Source organism: Schistocerca serialis, chromosome 4 (genome assembly GCF_023864345.2).
Source record: "Schistocerca serialis cubense isolate TAMUIC-IGC-003099 chromosome 4, iqSchSeri2.2, whole genome shotgun sequence".
NCBI lineage: Eukaryota > Metazoa > Arthropoda > Insecta > Orthoptera > Acrididae > Schistocerca > Schistocerca serialis.
In genome coordinates, this window is record NC_064641.1 from 825,744,866 (window position 1) to 825,766,656 (window position 21,791).

Here is a 21,791-nt window from a genome sequence, read left to right on the forward strand (position 1 = left end):
CTGAAGATTAGATGGGTTGATCAAATAACTAATGAGGAGGTACTTGATAGAATTTGTGAGACAAGGAATTTGCTGCACAATGTGTCCAAAAGAAGGGATTGTTTGGCAGGACATATTCTGAGACATCAAGAGATTACCAGTTTAGCATTCCAGGGAAGTGCGAGTGGTAAAAATAGTAGATGGGAACAAAGAGATGAATTCAGCAAGCAGATGCAGAAAGATGTAGATTGCTGCAGCTATTCGGAGAAGCAGCACCTTGCACAATAGAGATTAGCATGGAGAGCCGCATCAAACCAGTCTTCTGGCTGAAGACAACAACAACAACATCATGGTATAGTTTTGTGGGAAAGTTCAAATATGATGTCTCAAATACTGAAGCTGCAGAAGAAAACTGTCAGATATGTGTTATCTCACAGCAAAAAGAATCTTGCCTCCCATTATGTCTGAAACTGCAAATCCCAACTGTTCTCTTCCTGTATATTTACTGCATTATAATCTTGTTACACAGCAAACAAAAATTATTTGAGCAGAATCATTTTAGCCTTACGTACATCAGAAACAAAGATAATTTTAAGCTGCTCCACAATATATGGGAATGAAAATAAATAATAAATTAATAAGGAAGAACATTCTTAATATTAAGAAAGATACTTTAAAAATAAGTCTGCAGCAGATTCCATGAGCAGAAATGCTAGTATTTGATAGAATAATTCACGGACGGTGAAATGATTATTTGAGGTAGGGGTAACTTTATACTGGGGTTCAAATGGGAGAGCAATGTGTAAAATATGACTTTAAGCAAGTCAAGGTAACTTAGCCTCTCCTGCTCAGATCCATCTCTCACCTCCAAGATGGTGAACCCCTGGAAGCAAAGCAACCCTGCGGAGGATTGGGTGCCCAACTCCAGTGGAGAACAGGGTCTGGGCGGACGAGAAAAGGAAAAATGTCCTCTGAAGAATAGGATGTTGTGCTGTGGGCTAATAACAAATACCCGGGAAAAAAGTCTTATGAAAGCTGAAAGAAATGTAATCAGCCAGACCTTAAGGCAAAGATATGGCAACGTGACAAAGAATACAAGAACTGGATCCTGGCATGTACAGGTGTTATGTATAGAATTGGAGTCCTTGGAAGCCTAATTGGAATAGTGAAAACCTATGTGGTGGATGTCATGGCCTTGCAAGAGATGAGACAGACTGGACAGGGTACATTCCAGAAACAGAAGTGTACTACAGTGGCGACAACGGGAAACACACATTGGTGTGACAGTTACAGTTCAATCAAATCATTGAAAAACTAGTGATAGAGTGTGAAGCAATAAGTCCAAGAATATGTTATGATTCCTTAACTACAGTTTCTTAAATGCACATGCCCTTGCTGACTAGAAGGATACTTTCTATGAGGACTTGGACCCAGCTTATCGACAGTGTCTTAAAAAAACAGCATAAAGATGGTGATAGAATGTATGAATGTTAAGATAGAGCAAGAGTGGGTATTCTCCCCAGTCGTTGGTAAATACAACCTCCAGAAAGAGTAAGAACGGTGGACTCCACCTGATGAATTCTGCAGCATCCTTAAAATGACAGATTCAAGCGCATGGTTCCGGCAGGAGAATATTCTTAAAATGGCTTGGGTGTCAGGAGATGACAATACCAGGAACTAAATTGATCATATATTAATAGATACCAGACATATCTCTAATGCATTGAACTACTGTAGATCTGGAGGTGCTAATATGGACTCCAATCATTACCTCTTCATAGCAAAAATAAGAGGGAGTATTTCAGTTGCACAAAGTTAAAGAAGAAATGCAAAATAAGTACATCATCTCATAATTTAAGGACCTAAGGAAAGCTTAACACTTAGCTGTTAATTTGGAAAATAGATTGTGACAGGAATCCTCCAGAACTGTATGCATAATATAAACATCACTGGAATAAAGCCAGAAATGAAATACAGACTGCTACAAAGGAAGTGATTGGTCGTATTTGAAGTGTGGATGCATAATCTATGGGCTACTAATGAAGCACGAGTGTGGCATAGGTGATATAATTTTGAACTTCACAGATTATATTAAGATCTCAAAATAATAACATTCATTAAAATAAACGACCTGAAATGGGTCAACCATGTCTTTTGCATGGAACCCAATAAAAAATTGTGCTGCCAGTGGGATGAACAACCAAGGGAAGATCAAGACTTCGGCACTTGAATGACATATAAGCAAATCTAAAAATTACTGGTGTCGGAGGATGACAATGCTGGGCAGGAATGAATGGAACAATGTCCTAGAGCAAGCCGAGGCCCATCATGGACTTTAGAGCCTGAAAGAAGTAGGTAACTTAGTATTATACTAGTTTATTTATTTTTTTAATATATACAACAGAATTAATTATTGACATCCTGGTATTAGTTTAGTTGTTTTACATTTAAGATGTTGTAATACAATTTTTTGACCTGTCTCCTGTAACTTAACGCTCCAAGTTGGTTGTTGCAAAGAGAGGAATTGTACAGAGGGAGAGGATTCTGTTCTTCTTGTGCCATGGTGATCTTTACAGAGCGTGTACGACTGTTTGAGAGTAGACACAGTGTATCCTCAGATGTTCATGTAATACATCTCCGCAGTTTAACCAAAAAAATGTGTACACCCTCTATTTACTTTTGCCCATAACTCACTAGAAAATCATGAGAATCTAATTGTCATAAACTTTGGTTCCCTTTTCAGTTAAAATGTCAAAGGCACCCAATTCATAGGCACGATACAGTGTGTATTATTAGTTAGTTTGGAAATAAGGGAAATTGGCATCACTGTGAGATGAGGCCTAACACTTGCAGATTTGTGTGTGTATAACTGTTGTCCTTATGTCAGCATTTTTATTGTATTTTCTGCTGTTGGTATGGATGATGATACGAACAGTTCAGCTAAATGTGAACATCAAATGTTATCATTCTTGGAGATCTATCTCCACATACACTGAGGTGACAAAAGTCATGGGGTACCCATTAATATCATGTCAGACCTTCTGCGGGTGTAGTGCAGCAACTTGATGTGGCATGGCCTCAAAAAGTCTTTGAAAGCCCTTGCAGATATATTGAGCCATACTGCCATCCATAGTTGCGAAAGTATTGCTGGTGCAGGTTTTTGTGTATGAACTGACGTCTCAATTATGTCCCATAAATGTTTGGTGGTATTCATGCTGGCCAATCTGGGTGGCCAAATCATTTGCTTGAATTGTCCAGAATGTTCTGCAAACCAACTGCAAACAATTGTGGCTGGCTGACCTGATGCGTTATCATCCATAAAACATACATCGTCATTTGGGAGCATGGAGTCCATGAATGGCTGCAGAAATAACCATTTCCAGCCAATGATCAGTTCAGTTCGACCAGAGGAGCCAGTCCATTCCATTTAAACACAGCCCACACCATTATGGAGCCACCACCAGCTTGCACAGTGCCTTGTGGATAACTTGGGTCCATGGCTTTTTTGGGTCGGTGCCACATGCGAACCCTACATTAAGCTCTTACCAGCTGAAATCGGGAATCATCTGACCAGGCCACAGTTTTCCAGTCATCTAGGATTCACATGATATGATCATGAGCCTAGGAGAGACTCTACAAGTGACGCCTTGCTATTATCAAAGGCGCTTGCATTAGTCGTCTGCTGCCATAGCCCATTAAAATCAAATATCACCTACTGTCCTAATGGATATCTTCATCATATGTCCCACATTGATTTCTGCAGTTATTTCAAGCAGTGTCACTTGTAAAAGTTCCGAAATGGAAAATCCCATGCATCTAGCTGTCTACCATTCTGCATTCAAAGTATGTTAATTCCTGTTGTGCAGCCATAATCACATCAGAAACCTTTTCATGTGAATCATTTGAGTACAGTTGACAGCTCCACCAATGCACTGCCCTTTTATTCCTTGTGTACAAGACACTACCACCGTCTGTTTATGTACATATCATTATCCCATCACTTTTGTCACCTCAGTGTATGTGAGAGAAAATCAATGGTATAAATGCATTTAACAGGATTAGTAGTGGTGGATGAGGGTCAGTACTGTCTAGAATAAGGTTAACAATTACCAAAAGCTGATTATTCAGTTTACACAACAGCTGAAGTTGAAATGCAGATGTAGTCTTGTGATTTTTTTCACTGAATTTGTTTCTGGCCATTTGCAACTGTATCAAAATAGAGGAAAAAAACTTATGAAGTACACTGATTCTCCGCTGAAAGATGAACTGACAACTAAAGCAGTATTCGCATAAGGAGAAAAGAATTGTACCATACAGTGAATACAAAATATCTGCAAATTATTTCTGCAAATTAATTCTGACTCTTGAAACTGTACTGCTGCCAAGGCAAAATACGCATTATTTTGTCAGAGACTAAGCCTGTGGGTTAGATGCTATGAAAAATATTTGTTTATGCCGGTAGAATGTGTGCTGACCTTCCTGCCACCCATAATATGTGTAAAAGAAAGCCTGTGGCTATAGCTAGAGTTGAGTGAAATATGTTTGGCTGTCAAGAGAGCAAAATTCTGCCGATAGACCGTCCATAAAACCCAAATAAAATTTACTCATTTGCAAAGGCTATTAGTGGCACTGAAGTTAGTGTCCAGTCACACAAAGGTAAGACAGAAACTGAAATTGAAGATTGGAAAGCAAAAGCAGAAATGATTAACTTCACTTTCAAATGTTCCTTTACAAAGAAAAACTGAAAAGTATTGTCCCAGTTAAATCTCGTACCACTGACAGGATTTTTTGGAATTGTTAACAGAGACCGCTAAAGCACAGTTAGTATAAATAATATTAATAATAATGCATGTAGCTAGTCCAGAAGCTCCACCTGTGGGGAGCCTGGCCACCTGGTGCAAGTCCTTTTAGTTGATGATAAAGACAACACAATACACAGTCCCCGAGGGGAGAACATCTCCAACCCAGCCAGGAATTGAACTCGTGCCCTACGCATGCATTTTGTTACGCTGATCAGTCAGCTATGGATGTGTACACAATTATTATTAATCAGCAGAAATGATAGTTTATTGTCAGTATAGTTTGTAGTTTGGTTTCCAATAATTCCTTCTCTTCTGTTCCTGTATAACTTGACTCATTTGATTAAAGTTTTTTTTTTGTGATTGTTACCTTCTGAATTGCCTGAGAATTCAGTTCTCACATTACAAGAAAAGAAAACCTTTCAGAAAGACATCAACAGTATGCTGCTTTGCTTCCTGAAAGCCTGTCCTGCGTGCATTTACATCAGTCATTTATATTTGTGTACCTTGTCATTTATTTTTCTGATGCAAACTATGAATTCTTCAGTCCGTTCACCATTGTTTTGTATAATACTATTTACTAGGTCCATAAAGTACTGACTCATGTTTTTAGAGTGATAGTGGTCTTGGAGCCCTTCCTTTAACTCGTGGAAATTGCAATCATTTGACAGTTTCTAATGCGAAATAATGAATGTCCAAAAATTGCATTCCAGCCAATGTTTAGTCATATGGAAAGATGTTTACTCTCCTCACTGTCCTTACACCAGTTTTGGAATATCGAAAGTCATAGGAATAATCTCCAATTTTTTCAGAGAAAGTGGAAGCAAATTAGGGTGCTTCCATTCCTAAAGTTAAGATTATAGAATGTTCCTTTTGAGACTTGCACTCAGCTTTTCTAGCTTATTCTACTGGACTAAGTTATCACTACATATTGTGTAACCTCATAAAATAAGGACTGAATTCCATCTTCAGTAGAAATCCACGTAGCTGCAGCTTAGTCTGACACTCTTGCTGGAACTGAAAATTGTAAACTGTGGTAGGAGATTATAATAAAACAAGCACTGGTGTGATGGGCTTCAGTGGTTACTTGTAGCATTGTTGTAGATCTCATGGTTTGTGGTATTCTTCTGCTGGCTGTGTAATGGCCTTATTCATTGTCTATAGCTAACTTAACATGGGTCATTTGAGCCAATATATTGGGATCATAGGTTGGTAATTCCAAACCAAACTTAAGTTACGCATCTCCTACTACAACTTGCTTCAACCTACTCACTTTCTCGATGTTAGCGAGGGAGAGGTAGTTTTAAGACCATTCAGACAATATACCAGATTGTGTTCAATCGTTGTTTGTTTAGTTCCTTACTCTCATGTGACAACCACAAAGCTGCTAGAATATCTGAAGGGTGCAAGCAGACAGTATGTGTATAAGAAGTACACAAGTGGGAATGTCTCCACCATATATTAGATTTCCTTCAACTGTGTACCTACCCTCAATTTACAAAACTTTTTCAACAGTTACCTATTTCTTTCACACTTCTGTTTTGTTCATTCCATTCCTCAGGGTACTTCTTCAGTTGTATCTCATATTTCTTTCACACTTCTGTTTTGTTCCTTCCATTCCTCAGGGTACTTCTCGAGTTGTATCTCATATGTTATGCTCATTGCATAATTTTATTTTAGTTCTTTCCTTTGTGTTTCTCTGTTGTCTGTTTTTTACTATATCTTTTTCAACAACGAATTTCCATACCTTTCCTTTTCTCCATGTCGCTTCTCATTTCTCGCCTTGTTCTTTCCCAGTAAGTAAAACCATTTGGTCTTGCATTGCTGTTTCACATAGCGTAACTGTTATAATTGGCTATTGTCTTATGATTAAACACAGGAAAATGCTAATATTTTACAATTATTACTTCTAAATGTTATGTGAAATACTTACTTGTAAGTAGTAGGTAAGTCCTGGTAGAATGTTTAGCTTTTGTGATTAAAAGGACCACTAATCAAAAAGCAGAAGTGTTAAGTCATCAACAAACACAAAAAGAAAGAAAACTTGTTAGCTTTCGGAACAAGTTTGTCATGGGGGGTTGTGTTTGGTAAGGTGCATGGGGGGGGGGGGGGGGGGGGGGGAGATGAGAGAGAGAGAGAGAGGTTGGGGCAGGAGGCAGGGAGAGGGACCGTGAGTGGGTCACTTGTGGCTTGGAACGGGGCAGTTGGTTTGCTGGCTAGGAATGCGGGAAGGAGGGGTGTAGGTACAGGGGCTAGGCATGTGATGCATGATTGTCTGTCAGAGTAACTGCAGAGTGGAGGCTATGGGGACAGTTGGTTATCAAAGCTTGAGACCAAGACAATTATGTGAATCAAGCATATGTTGCAAGGATGACTTCCATCTGCATAGTCCAAAGAAGCTAGTGGTGGAGTGTTGTGGAGTGGACATTGAAATTGAGCATGCTGTGCTAAGTTGCATGTTGTGCCACTGGATGGTCTACTTTGTTTTTGGCAATAGTTTGGTGGTGGCCATTCATCCTGGTGGACAGTTGGTTGGTAACCATACCGACATAAAAAGGTATGCAGCGTTTGCAACAGAGTTGGTATATGAAGTTGCAGCTTTCACAGATGGCTTTGTCTCTGATGGGGTAGGACAGGCCTGTGACAATTGGAACAATTAGTGCTGTACAGGTGGATTGGGCAGGTCTTGCAGAAGTATGATCCCTGTGGTGAGGGGTTGGGTGTGGGTGTGTCATAGGATGTAGGTTGGGAGGACGACAGAACACCACCTTGGAAGGGGTGGGGAGAATGTTGAGTAGGATGTTCCTCCTTTCAGGGCATGATGAGAGATAATCAGAGACCTGCTGAAGGATATGTTTAAGTTTTTCAAGTGCATGGTGATATTGGGTGACGGGGCAGGGGAGGGGTACCACTTTGTAACTCATTCTTGGGGATGGTGTGAGGTTTGGGGTTATGTGAGTATATGGCATGGGAAATCTGGTTGTGAACTAGGTCTGGAAACACCTCTTCATGGCCAGGACCACTGCTACTCTGTCCGCAAGATACTGTTACTGTGCAGTCCATAATACATACACCAGATTTACAAAAGTGAAAATGAAACTTGCTCTTCATAATCTGGAGGAACATTCCAGACACCTCCGTCATAAATTGTCCAACCTGTTGACATCCTACTACTGCCTTGGGACACCACTGTCCATCAACACCCATCTAATCACCTCTTGGCCACTTTCCAGGAATTACTTATCTCCAACTTAGCCTTGCCATCCTTCCCCATGTCCTCTCCTAATAATACTGACCTTTCAGCAGAAGAAAGAACAACCATATGTAACCTGATAACAGACCTTGCCTAATCACCCTCCCTGCAGACAAAGGCTCCAACTCTGTCATGATGAGTAGCAGTGACTACCTGACAGAAGGCCTACCTTAACTGTCTAACACCTCTACTTGCAAGCCTGCCGTACTGCTCCCATCTCAGAAGTCCAATAGAATCTAGCAGCTACTGAAATCCATATGTCCTTCCCAGGACCTCTCCCTCATGTCCACGTCCCACCTCACCCAAAAATCACTCCACTCACCCACCATCTACAGGTACAAGTTCCCAAAACCCACAAACCTAATGGTACTCGATCCCGCATTGTAGCTCATTCTTGTGCTTCCACTGAATGAATTTCCATTCTTGGTGCCCAACATCTCCAACCAATCACAAGAACCCAGTGTCCCAGTTCAAACACTGTAACTGCCACCTCCCTATACATCATCATCCCTCACTCCCATGACCTTGTTACTATTGAACGCTACCTTGACCAATATCCTTCAAACTTCAAACCCACCAACTTATTCCTTATACTAGTTACCAATGATATCCTGGCTCTCAACTACTTTTCCTTTGAATGAATGGCGGGTGTACTAACAAATCCGCAGCACAGCCATGGGCATCTTCCAACCGATTCATGGGCCATCTAGAAACAACCTTCTAGCTTCCCAAAACTTCCAACCCATAGTCTGGTTCAGTTTCACTGACAATACCTACATGATCTGGACCCAAGGCCAAGACACCCTTTTTCCAATCCTTCACAGCTCAACACCTTCTCTTCTATCTGATTCACCTGGTCCTGTTCAACCCATGCCACCTTCCTGGACATTGATCTACTTCTCTCTGCTGGCTCCATCCACACTCTGTCCATATTAAACCCATTAACAACCAACAGTACCTGCATCTCAACAGCTGCCATCCCTTCCACACCAAAAGTCCCTCCCCAACAGCCTAGATGTCCATGGATGAAGTATCTGTAGTGACGAGCACTCTCTTGCCCAATATGCTGAAGGTCTCACACAGACCTTCACAGACGGGCACACCACCCAAACCTAGTTCACAAACAGATTTCCCGTGCCATATCCTCACACATCCTCAATCCTCGCACCACCCTCAAGAATCAACTACAAAGGAGTGCTCTTCCTTGTCACCCATTATCATCCTGGACTTTAGCAACTATACCACAGCCATCATCAGGGTTTAAATTATCTCTCACCATACTCTGAAATGAGCTCCCCACCTCTCCCAAAGTAGTGTTCTTGTATACCTAAGCTACACAACATCCTAGTCCATCCTTACGCCATTCCCATTCCCAACCCCTTGCCAGAGGGCTTGTATCCCTGCAGTAGATGAAGGTGCAAGACCTCGCCAATCCACCTACCCAGCACTTCCTGCTCCAGTCCTGTCACAAGCTTATCCTACCTCATCAGAGTTCATCCCACTTGTGAAAGCAGCCATAACAAACACCAACTCTGTTGCAACCACTGCACAGCTTTTTGTATGCCCACCAGGATGAATAACCACTACCAAGCTGTTGTCAAGAATAAAGTTAGCCACCTCAACATGCAGCTGAACACAACAGGCTCACTTTCAATGGCTGCTTCACAACCCGAGCCGTCTATATCCTTCCCTCCACCATAATCCTCTCTGAACTGTGCAGACAGGAGTTATCCTTGCAACATATACTTAGGTAGTTTTAAGACCATTCAGACAATATACCAGATTGTGTTCAATCGTTGTTTGTTTAGTTCCTTACTCTCATGTGACAACCACAAAGCTGCTAGAATATCTGAAGGGTGCAAGCAGACAGTATGTGTATAAGAAGTACACAAGTGGGAATGTCTCCACCATATATTAGATTTCCTTCAACTGTGTACCTACCCTCAATTTACAAAACTTTTTCAACAGTTACCTATTTCTTTCACACTTCTGTTTTGTTCATTCCATTCCTCAGGGTACTTCTTCAGTTGTATCTCATATTTCTTTCACACTTCTGTTTTGTTCCTTCCATTCCTCAGGGTACTTCTCGAGTTGTATCTCATATGTTATGCTCATTGCATAATTTTATTTTAGTTCTTTCCTTTGTGTTTCTCTGTTGTCTGTTTTTTACTATATCTTTTTCAACAACGAATTTCCATACCTTTCCTTTTCTCCATGTCGCTTCTCATTTCTCGCCTTGTTCTTTCCCAGTAAGTAAAACCATTTGGTCTTGCATTGCTGTTTCACATAGCGTAACTGTTATAATTGGCTATTGTCTTATGATTAAACACAGGAAAATGCTAATATTTTACAATTATTACTTCTAAATGTTATGTGAAATACTTACTTGTAAGTAGTAGGTAAGTCCTGGTAGAATGTTTAGCTTTTGTGATTAAAAGGACCACTAATCAAAAAGCAGAAGTGTTAAGTCATCAACAAACACAAAAAGAAAGAAAACTTGTTAGCTTTCGGAACAAGTTTGTCATGGGGGGTTGTGTTTGGTAAGGTGCATGGGGGGGGGGGGGGGGGGAGATGAGAGAGAGAGAGAGAGGTTGGGGCAGGAGGCAGGGAGAGGGACCGTGAGTGGGTCACTTGTGGCTTGGAACGGGGCAGTTGGTTTGCTGGCTAGGAATGCGGGAAGGAGGGGTGTAGGTACAGGGGCTAGGCATGTGATGCATGATTGTCTGTCAGAGTAACTGCAGAGTGGAGGCTATGGGGACAGTTGGTTATCAAAGCTTGAGACCAAGACAATTATGTGAATCAAGCATATGTTGCAAGGATGACTTCCATCTGCATAGTCCAAAGAAGCTAGTGGTGGAGTGTTGTGGAGTGGACATTGAAATTGAGCATGCTGTGCTAAGTTGCATGTTGTGCCACTGGATGGTCTACTTTGTTTTTGGCAATAGTTTGGTGGTGGCCATTCATCCTGGTGGACAGTTGGTTGGTAACCATACCGACATAAAAAGGTATGCAGCGTTTGCAACAGAGTTGGTATATGAAGTTGCAGCTTTCACAGATGGCTTTGTCTCTGATGGGGTAGGACAGGCCTGTGACAATTGGAACAATTAGTGCTGTACAGGTGGATTGGGCAGGTCTTGCAGAAGTATGATCCCTGTGGTGAGGGGTTGGGTGTGGGTGTGTCATAGGATGTAGGTTGGGAGGACGACAGAACACCACCTTGGAAGGGGTGGGGAGAATGTTGAGTAGGATGTTCCTCCTTTCAGGGCATGATGAGAGATAATCAGAGACCTGCTGAAGGATATGTTTAAGTTTTTCAAGTGCATGGTGATATTGGGTGACGGGGCAGGGGAGGGGTACCACTTTGTAACTCATTCTTGGGGATGGTGTGAGGTTTGGGGTTATGTGAGTATATGGCATGGGAAATCTGGTTGTGAACTAGGTCTGGAAACACCTCTTCATGGCCAGGACCACTGCTACTCTGTCCGCAAGATACTGTTACTGTGCAGTCCATAATACATACACCAGATTTACAAAAGTGAAAATGAAACTTGCTCTTCATAATCTGGAGGAACATTCCAGACACCTCCGTCATAAATTGTCCAACCTGTTGACATCCTACTACTGCCTTGGGACACCACTGTCCATCAACACCCATCTAATCACCTCTTGGCCACTTTCCAGGAATTACTTATCTCCAACTTAGCCTTGCCATCCTTCCCCATGTCCTCTCCTAATAATACTGACCTTTCAGCAGAAGAAAGAACAACCATATGTAACCTGATAACAGACCTTGCCTAATCACCCTCCCTGCAGACAAAGGCTCCAACTCTGTCATGATGAGTAGCAGTGACTACCTGACAGAAGGCCTACCTTAACTGTCTAACACCTCTACTTGCAAGCCTGCCGTACTGCTCCCATCTCAGAAGTCCAATAGAATCTAGCAGCTACTGAAATCCATATGTCCTTCCCAGGACCTCTCCCTCATGTCCACGTCCCACCTCACCCAAAAATCACTCCACTCACCCACCATCTACAGGTACAAGTTCCCAAAACCCACAAACCTAATGGTACTCGATCCCGCATTGTAGCTCATTCTTGTGCTTCCACTGAATGAATTTCCATTCTTGGTGCCCAACATCTCCAACCAATCACAAGAACCCAGTGTCCCAGTTCAAACACTGTAACTGCCACCTCCCTATACATCATCATCCCTCACTCCCATGACCTTGTTACTATTGAACGCTACCTTGACCAATATCCTTCAAACTTCAAACCCACCAACTTATTCCTTATACTAGTTACCAATGATATCCTGGCTCTCAACTACTTTTCCTTTGAATGAATGGCGGGTGTACTAACAAATCCGCAGCACAGCCATGGGCATCTTCCAACCGATTCATGGGCCATCTAGAAACAACCTTCTAGCTTCCCAAAACTTCCAACCCATAGTCTGGTTCAGTTTCACTGACAATACCTACATGATCTGGACCCAAGGCCAAGACACCCTTTTTCCAATCCTTCACAGCTCAACACCTTCTCTTCTATCTGATTCACCTGGTCCTGTTCAACCCATGCCACCTTCCTGGACATTGATCTACTTCTCTCTGCTGGCTCCATCCACACTCTGTCCATATTAAACCCATTAACAACCAACAGTACCTGCATCTCAACAGCTGCCATCCCTTCCACACCAAAAGTCCCTCCCCAACAGCCTAGATGTCCATGGATGAAGTATCTGTAGTGACGAGCACTCTCTTGCCCAATATGCTGAAGGTCTCACACAGACCTTCACAGACGGGCACACCACCCAAACCTAGTTCACAAACAGATTTCCCGTGCCATATCCTCACACATCCTCAATCCTCGCACCACCCTCAAGAATCAACTACAAAGGAGTGCTCTTCCTTGTCACCCATTATCATCCTGGACTTTAGCAACTATACCACAGCCATCATCAGGGTTTAAATTATCTCTCACCATACTCTGAAATGAGCTCCCCACCTCTCCCAAAGTAGTGTTCTTGTATACCTAAGCTACACAACATCCTAGTCCATCCTTACGCCATTCCCATTCCCAACCCCTTGCCAGAGGGCTTGTATCCCTGCAGTAGATGAAGGTGCAAGACCTCGCCAATCCACCTACCCAGCACTTCCTGCTCCAGTCCTGTCACAAGCTTATCCTACCTCATCAGAGTTCATCCCACTTGTGAAAGCAGCCATAACAAACACCAACTCTGTTGCAACCACTGCACAGCTTTTTGTATGCCCACCAGGATGAATAACCACTACCAAGCTGTTGTCAAGAATAAAGTTAGCCACCTCAACATGCAGCTGAACACAACAGGCTCACTTTCAATGGCTGCTTCACAACCCGAGCCGTCTATATCCTTCCCTCCACCATAATCCTCTCTGAACTGTGCAGACAGGAGTTATCCTTGCAACACATACTTCGGTCACGTAATCGTCCTGTCCTCAGTCTCCATTAACTCACTGTCCCCACACCCTCCACACAACAGTTTCCAATTGGTTCATCCTTTCACCCCTCCCAATCCTCATCTCCTTCAGTGTGTGCTACTCCCCACTGGCTACGACAACCGTGCATTGCATGCCTAGCCTGTGTACGTGCCACCTGTGTGTCCTCCATTCCTAGACTCAAACTGCCTGCCTCCCTCTGAGCCACTAGTCACCCAACCTGAATCCTTCTCTGCCTCCTGCCTCTCTCTACCTCAATCCACCCATCCTGACGCAACCACCACCAAAATGCAGCATTGGCACATTTCGTCCACTGCATACGGAAATCAGTGTGAGTGTGTTTGTGTGTGTGTGACTCTGAAAGCTAGCAAGTTTTCTTTCTTTTTGTGTATGCCTCTCAACGACTCAATGCTTTTGCTGTTTGGTGAGTGAGCTCCTTTAATCCATAAGTATTTACTAATAAGTAGCTAATTTATATATTTTTTTTAAATTACTGAATAGCTTTTGTAAAAGTTAATCACAAGCACTAACCAGGCATCGCCCACTAACGCAGAATGCTTTTCTTTCTGTTGCCCCTCGTGCACAGTCAGTCCCAAAAGGAAACCATCCATCTTCACCATTAACTAGGTAGAACCTGTGACTGACTTGGTCATCTTGGCAGGCAACACGGCATGGACGGTCCATGTCATCTGGAAGATAGTATTGTTCATCAAAACATTTAAGAATTGGCACATGAAATTAAAAATTAATGAATCAGCTTCTAAAACTAACATAATTTGAAATTAAAAGACCAGGAATATCACATAATTCAAGTATTTGTGGACACTGTCTCCATAATCAGAAGTAGCTAAATAGTTGGTAAGTATTTGTGGACACTGTCTCCATAATAACCAGTAGCTAAACAGTTGGTCTAAAAGTGTTTGTAGGTATTTTTGTGATGCTTCATTTGATGCAACTGAGTTAGTAGACTGCAAAGGTTTCTTGGGTAGTACACTGTAACAATGTGCATTTTCTAAGAACGTTGGTGAGATATGCTGTTGTAGAAAATTGTTGGAGATATCAAGGAAGTAAATGTTTTATCAAAATCAAAACCTCGGTTTTTATATAGGGGGCAGGTGTCATGCAATTATCTTGGAAACAGCTGTTTTTCATTATGTTTAATCCTCTCTTTGCTTTTGACCACATTTGCTCAACATTGAACTACTGGCATATGGGGAACTCCCATTGGGTTTCAACATTTCGAGTCACAAACTACCTGTATTGAAGATTACTACAGCTGTGTGCTAGCAGATAGTAGCTGTTTGTGACCTGTTGTGTTCAATGATTTACCAAGTTTCTTATTTTCAGTCACAGAATTTAGAACTTACATGCATGATATACAGAGTTCTTTGTGCCAGTGTCTCCCATGCTTCAATGTCAAAAATCTGCAATGAGCAAATAATTTGTGTCGAGTTATTGGCTCTAAATAAAGCCTATAGGATTTCATCAGCTCTTGTTGCACGCCTACTCATAATCATTCCAGCTATTAGTTAAGAATTTGCATAAATGATTATAGAACTAAAAAGGGTGGCTGTATACATAAATGGGTTATTACAATGCAGGCATAGAAAATGGTTCCATTATCTTCCACATTTTATAAACCAACTACGTATTTTGTACATGAAATTACTGTCATACAGGGTGTGTAAATAAAGTTTCAAGACTGATTTTTTCCTGAGTAGTGGTGCACAAGCAGATTCGTATCACCACCTGTGACAGGTTGTGGGGGATGTTGGCTAAGCGAGTCAAGCCTCGGCATTCACCGGCGGAACACTGGATTGAAAACATCACGAGTGCAGGGAGTGTCTGTTTCAAAATGTCGTCGAGAAATCAGAGCATCCAAAATGCAGCTCCTCATGGAGCAGTGGTGTTCGATCAAACTTTATGTAAAACTGAAGATCAGTATGGAAACGTTCGAAATGATTCAAGAGGCCTATAAAGAATTCACCATGTCACGTTCCGTGGTTTTCATGTGGCACAAGAGGTTCAAAGATGGCCACAAAGACTTGGAGGATGATGAACGCTCTGCAAGACCTTCAACGAGCACAACTGATGAAAATCTGGCCAAAGTGCATCAAGTTTTAAACAGTGACTGACTTCTCGGCATCAGAATGATTGCAGATGCAAGTGGGTTTGAATCAAAAAACTGTGTTTCAGCTAATGACAGAAGATCTAATGATGAGAAAAGTGTGCACGAAACTTGTCCCTAAAGTGCTCTCGGATGAAAAAAAGGAGCAGCACCTGGCTGTTTCGCAAGAAATGCTTCAACATTTACAAACTGAACCTGATTTTTTGGACAAAGTGGTCACTGGCGATGGGACCTGGGACTTTGAATACGATATAGAGTCGAAGAGGCAAAGCTCAGAGTGGCACACTTCCGCATCACCAAAGCAGAAGAAAGCCTGCATGACCAAGTCACGTGTGAAAAGCATGCTCATCAATGACGCAAAAGGAATGATACAAAAAGAGTTTGTGCCTGCTGGACAGACTGTCAGTGGTCAGTATTATGCTGGAGTGGTCCAACATTTGATTGATCAAGTCTGCTGAGTCCACCCGGAGGAGAAAGACGACTGGGTGCTCCACCATGACAATGCGACCGTTCACATCTGCTTTGCTGTCACTGAAGTTTTGACCTGGTTCAATGTGTCAACACTGTCGCAGCCACCCTATTGCCCCAACCTTGGCCCCAGTGACTTCTTTTTGTTCTCCCAGATGAAGAGAGACCTGAAATGGAAGCAATTTAACAGCGTTGCAGCGGTCCAAAAGGGTTCGGAAGAGCATTCCGGTTAACGAGTTCCAGGGAGCTTACCATAATTGGAAATCTCGTTGTCAGTGGTGTGTAGATTCGCAAGGCACCTATTTTGAAGAATTTCAGTCCAATGTTCAATAAATTTTGTGTTCTGAGACCAGTCTTGAAAAATTATTTACACACCCTGTAACACATAGCCCATTCAAATTAGCAAAATTTAACCTAGCCATTTTTCAGGAACACAATATGTTATACGTCGCTCTTTATAAAGTCAGCCCTAGTCCAAAACCTTCAGTCTGTGCTCCGAAACCTCACAGGCAGTACCTGTGTGAAAGTTTGCAGTCAGTAACCACGCAAGTAAGACTTATGCAACATGTTCTGGGTGAGATAGAAAACAAGTAATATATCTATTGGTATCCCCAGTAATATTACAAAGTTGGTGCCTATAAAGTATTCAGTTAACATCTTCAGGTAAGTCTGTCACTAACACTTGCATGGTCATTATATCCATGTGACTCAGCATGTGAATTACTACATGTGACTTACGTTATCTTTCATGTACTCCTCTTTCGACACTATTCGTGAAATACAGTCCCTTTAGGCATTCTACTCATTGTATAGTTGTTATTTAATTAGGTGTTTATCGGGGACCAAACATGTGCACTGTTTTGCATAAAGCCAAGCCACTAGGAAAATGTAATTAGTCTGTTTGCAAGTTATTTATCGAGGACATAATGTGTGCACTGTTTTTCATAAAATAAAGGCATTGTTGTGACACAATAACATTGGAACTGGGTAGTGAGAGTATTCTGTAGTTTTGTTGTTTATGTCACCGTGATGAAAGGATGAGAATTGGAGAAATTCATTGGGGATTTTATAGAGGCAATAGAATGGAAACAGTAAGATTTATTTAAGAGGTTTGTGGTTTACCTTATTAAAGCAATTCCTGAAAATGGGTTTACAGTTCAGTGAAGTTTCTGCAAGGAGACACCAATGTATTATTTATTTTGCAGGTAGGAACCATTCCAGCCGGGCATAGTTTCAGATTCAAAAATAATCTACAATATTTTAGCAATGGATAAGAGTTACATTTGTCAAAGACCAAGGCAACAGATAATACTGAAGCTATAGATAGATCTTGCAGCACCAGAACCCCCCAGCTATACCCGGTATATGCAGGTAGATAAAGCAGCACATATCGTACCTTCGCTCACGAAAAATAGTATTACTTCATCCATTGTTTGTGGTGCTGACAGATCAGTTCAGTGACACTCAGATCGCAAAAAAGAGAGAGAGAGGGAGAGAGAGAAGAAAGAAAGAGCTCTTACCTGTAGTAGTTTAGTGCATGAGGTATGTGGAGTACCCATGTAAAAGGCATTTTGTGTGTGAATTGCAACTTCGGATTTTATGAGTTTTCTTTGCGGTGTCATGTATATGACTGTGGTAGACATGTAGAGTTCATAAGCACGGTGAACTCTAAAAATGAAATTATCAAGTTGCTGAACAGACATTGAAGTTCTTAAAGACCTTGAAAGAGGAAAAGGCAAGATTCAAAAACAAAAACTGCTGTGCTGATGAAAATACAGATATAATGAGAAAACATAACCACAAAACTGCACATGCGCGCATTAAAATGGACTTCAGTAAAACTCCTTTACAATGATGTGAACACATGCAACAGTGATGAGAATTTTATTTTTATGCTAGAATATATACTAGAACAGTCACTGGTTACTTATATTAGCATAATGTGTTTTGGCTGTCATCATCAACTGCATTTACAGTTACTTTTACGTTGTAATTAATATGATGTGAGGTTAGTTTCTTTTGCTGTGTATGCCGGGGAGGTTTGTGTGAGAAAAGGCACCTGTTCAGAAAGTTAGATATGTTACAGTGTGTGCATTATGTAACAAGCAAGAGAATTTTATTCTGCCTGGTGTAAACACTACGCGCATGTGCACAAGCTGCAGTCAGTCATGCACAGTTCGCATTCACAGTTGTCCTCTCGCGTTGCACTAATGGTTGTCAGTTTTCAGCAAACCATCAAACAGAGTTTGCATTCACTCCGCTTCAGCACTAGCAGTAAAGAAAGCTTTCGTCTGCTTGTCTACTTTTGTTTTTGTTGACATGAGTTGCATGTGTGATGGAGGGTCCTGAAGAAAATGTAATGTTGCTGTCAGAAGTATATAGACATCATCTGTGCTTCTGAGATTCAAGAGATCCACAGTACAAATGCCGGAGGAGGGAGAAGAATAATTGGTAGGAACTTGCCGAAGTCCAACTGTGGATGTGAAAAAATTGATAAAATCATTAATTCTTGCATAAGCAGGAGCAGAATAAACAAGCACAAGCTTCGTAATTCTTTTTATTAAAAAGGAAAAGTGCAGTAAATTTCCTTTAAAAGAAACAAGTGTGGATATCTATCTACTATACTGATTAAAATTAAAAATATACAAAAGACCTGATCATTCTTGCTGCCTACATTCATGTGATCTGAATTGTACGGCCAATGTATCACTGTTAATTAAGATATATTTTATGATAAATAAAAATCATTTACCTGGGCTCACGCTCTCTAGATTCTAATAAACTACAGGGTGACACAGAAAAGTGGGAACATTCCACAATCCAATAAAACTAGATGTGATGAAGGAAAGAAATTGCATTCATAGTAATTGCAATCTTACAACTATGCCATTTACGAAACATTGATGGCATTTAACATTTTTTTTTTAAATACGTCCATTAGATGGTGTCGTCTTGTACAAATACATTCGTGAAATCTGCTGTTGAGATTCCTCATTGACCACTGCGACATGTGAGCTTGGGATACTGTGAATTGCATCCCGAATTCTCTGTGTTAAGTTATCCAGGGTTCTTGGTTGAGTCATGTAGACTTTGCTCTTGAGGTAGCCCCACAAGAAAAAACCACAAACAGATAAATCTGGCGATCTAGGGGGCCAGGGAATGTTATCGAACCATGAGATCACACGGTTGCCAAACAATTCTCACACATATTCCATTGATTGCCGTGCAGTGTGTGATGTCGCTCTGCCTGTTGAAACGAGGCTTCTTGAATGTTTGGAAAGTTATTCAATGCAGGTTTAATGAAAACACCTCCATGTAACGATCACCATTGATAGTTATTGTGTTTCCCTGTTCATTTGGGAAAAAATATAGTCTGATAATCCAGTGTGATGAAGCACCACACCATACTGTCACTTTACTAGCATGTAAAGGGCGTTCATGAATGTCATTGAGTTTTGTGTTTGCGCAGAAATGGTAGTTCTGTTTATTCATATAACATGTGAAATGAAAATGTGCCTCATCTGACATCCACAACTTGTTTAGAAATTCATCATCATTGTTTATTTTTGCTATCATTTGTTGACAGAATCCTAATCGTAACCGGTAATCATTGTCCTTCAATTGTTGCACCATCTGTAGTTTGTATGGACGAAATTTTATATCAAGACGAAGAATTCCACGAACACTCTCCCAGGACGTTCCAACCACTGCTTCTTCCTTACGAAATGTATACCGTGGGCTACGCAAGCCAGACTCGCATACAACATCAATGTTCGCTGGAGAACGCACACTTCTTGGTCGTCCTGTTGGTTTCTTCTTGAGGGCAGATACAGTCTCTTCAAAGTTATTAATCCAGTATTTTATCACGTGTTTCGATAGAACAGCATCATGATGTCCTAAATTATAAAAACGTCGAAACTATTTCTGCGCCGCTACCAAACTATCATTGTTTTTACAAAACATTTTTTTGGCTAATGCACACTGTAGTCAGTCCCACTGATCCATGATTATTGAAATGGCGGACTGTTTACTCGCTAATTGTCATGAACCCACAGTGCTGCCACCTGCCCATGGCTGCCACTACTCATTTCAAACATTCCTGTTATTCTGTGTCACTGTCTATATACCAGAGAAGGTATTACTAAGTAGCCCCTGTGACAGGTCATATGTATATTTCATTAATTTTTTCTTCAGTAGGGAGAACTATATCTGTCCTCTGTCTAAATGAACATTGGCTAACAAAAGACTCCATCAAAGCCCTTCATAAATTGGAGAACTATGTTGTAGCGAGTAATTTTTGTACAAGTAATAAAAACTGTGGGTTTCCTGTATACTTATTAAAAATACTTTAGCGTTTAAGGTAAGAGATGAAACTTCCTGACAGATTAAAACTGTGTGCCAGACTGAGACTCAAACTCAGGACCTTTGCCATTTGTGGGTAAGCGCTCTACCAACTGAGCTACCTAAGCAGAACTCATGCCCAGTCCTAACAGCTTTACATCCACCAGTACCTCGTTTCCTACCTTCCAAACTTCCAGGAGTGCGAGTCTTGCAAGCTTTGTGGGAGAGGTTCTGTAATGTTTGGACGGTAGGTGATGAGATAGTGACAGAAGTATAACTGTGAGTACAGGGTGTGAGTTGTGCTTGGATAGCTCAGTTGGTAGAGTACTTGCCCATGAAAAGCAGAGATTCTGAGTTCGAGTCTCGGTGTGTTATACAGTTTTAATCTTCCAGGCAGTCTCATATCAGTGAAGACTCCGCTGCAGTGTGAAAATTTCATTCTGAAGGTAAGACATTATTTTAATTTACTGGATGATAAAGATATATTTGAAAGCTGCTGTATAGAATTAGAGACAAAATATTCCAATAATTTTGATGTATAGAATACGAGGTAAAGAGAAGTAATGAAAGTATATATATTTAAACTAAGAAATCCATTGCAGAAACTAACAAAAGAAAAACAGATTACAGTTGTGATGGCTGCTGATTTTAATATAAACATAATAAATGAATCCAACAATGGAAAATGCAGGATGGAATGTAACAATATCGTGAAAAGGAAGGTTGCTACTCACCATATAGTGGAAATGCATGCATTTGCGTGAGTGTGTATGTGTGTGTTTGTCATCTAATTTTGACCATGGCCTTACTGGCCGAAAGCTATATTTGTGACAGGCTTTTTGTTGTGACTATCTGTGACTTAGTATCTCTGATATATGGTGAGTAGCAACTTCCCTTTTCACAATATTGTTAATAAATTAATCCACTGATTCAGGACAATTTATTGATCTGATTCAATCAAAACTTTATAGAATTGAGAAGAGAGTAAATGAACTGAAATCTGTATAGATAACATTCTGATAAATTATACATTTGATAATAAAAAAAAAATCTGCATTGATTTTGGTATTTCTGACTATTCTGCATTGTTTTTGGAGCTACCAAAAATAAATGAACCATGCTTTAGAAAAATTTGCATCAAATCAAGGTTCAGTAAAACTCATTTTATTGTTGACTTGAAGAAGTAAACTGACCAGTGAATCATTTTACCACAAGTTCTAAAAATTATGAGAGTTTTCTTGAAAGTTTTTTGCATGTTTTGACAAATATTTCCCCTTCAGTCTGCCTTAAAAAAACTAAGATATAACTGGTGGTATAAAAGAGTCAAGTGCAAGAAAAAGTCTGTTACACAA

The 21,791-nt window shown here is 40.9% G+C and overlaps 1 protein-coding gene across 1 annotated transcript in view; it reads right to left on the minus strand.

The window, feature by feature from the left end:
* The window catches only part of LOC126474975 (A disintegrin and metalloproteinase with thrombospondin motifs adt-1-like), a 151,848-nt gene that overhangs the window by 14,219 nt on the left and 115,838 nt on the right, over window positions 1-21,791 (minus strand). Inside the window, exon 14 of the mRNA XM_050102498.1 lies at window positions 14,034-14,191. Within this exon, the coding sequence (XP_049958455.1) occupies window positions 14,034-14,191 (158 nt within the window). The remainder of the gene's footprint in view (window positions 1-14,033; window positions 14,192-21,791) is intronic.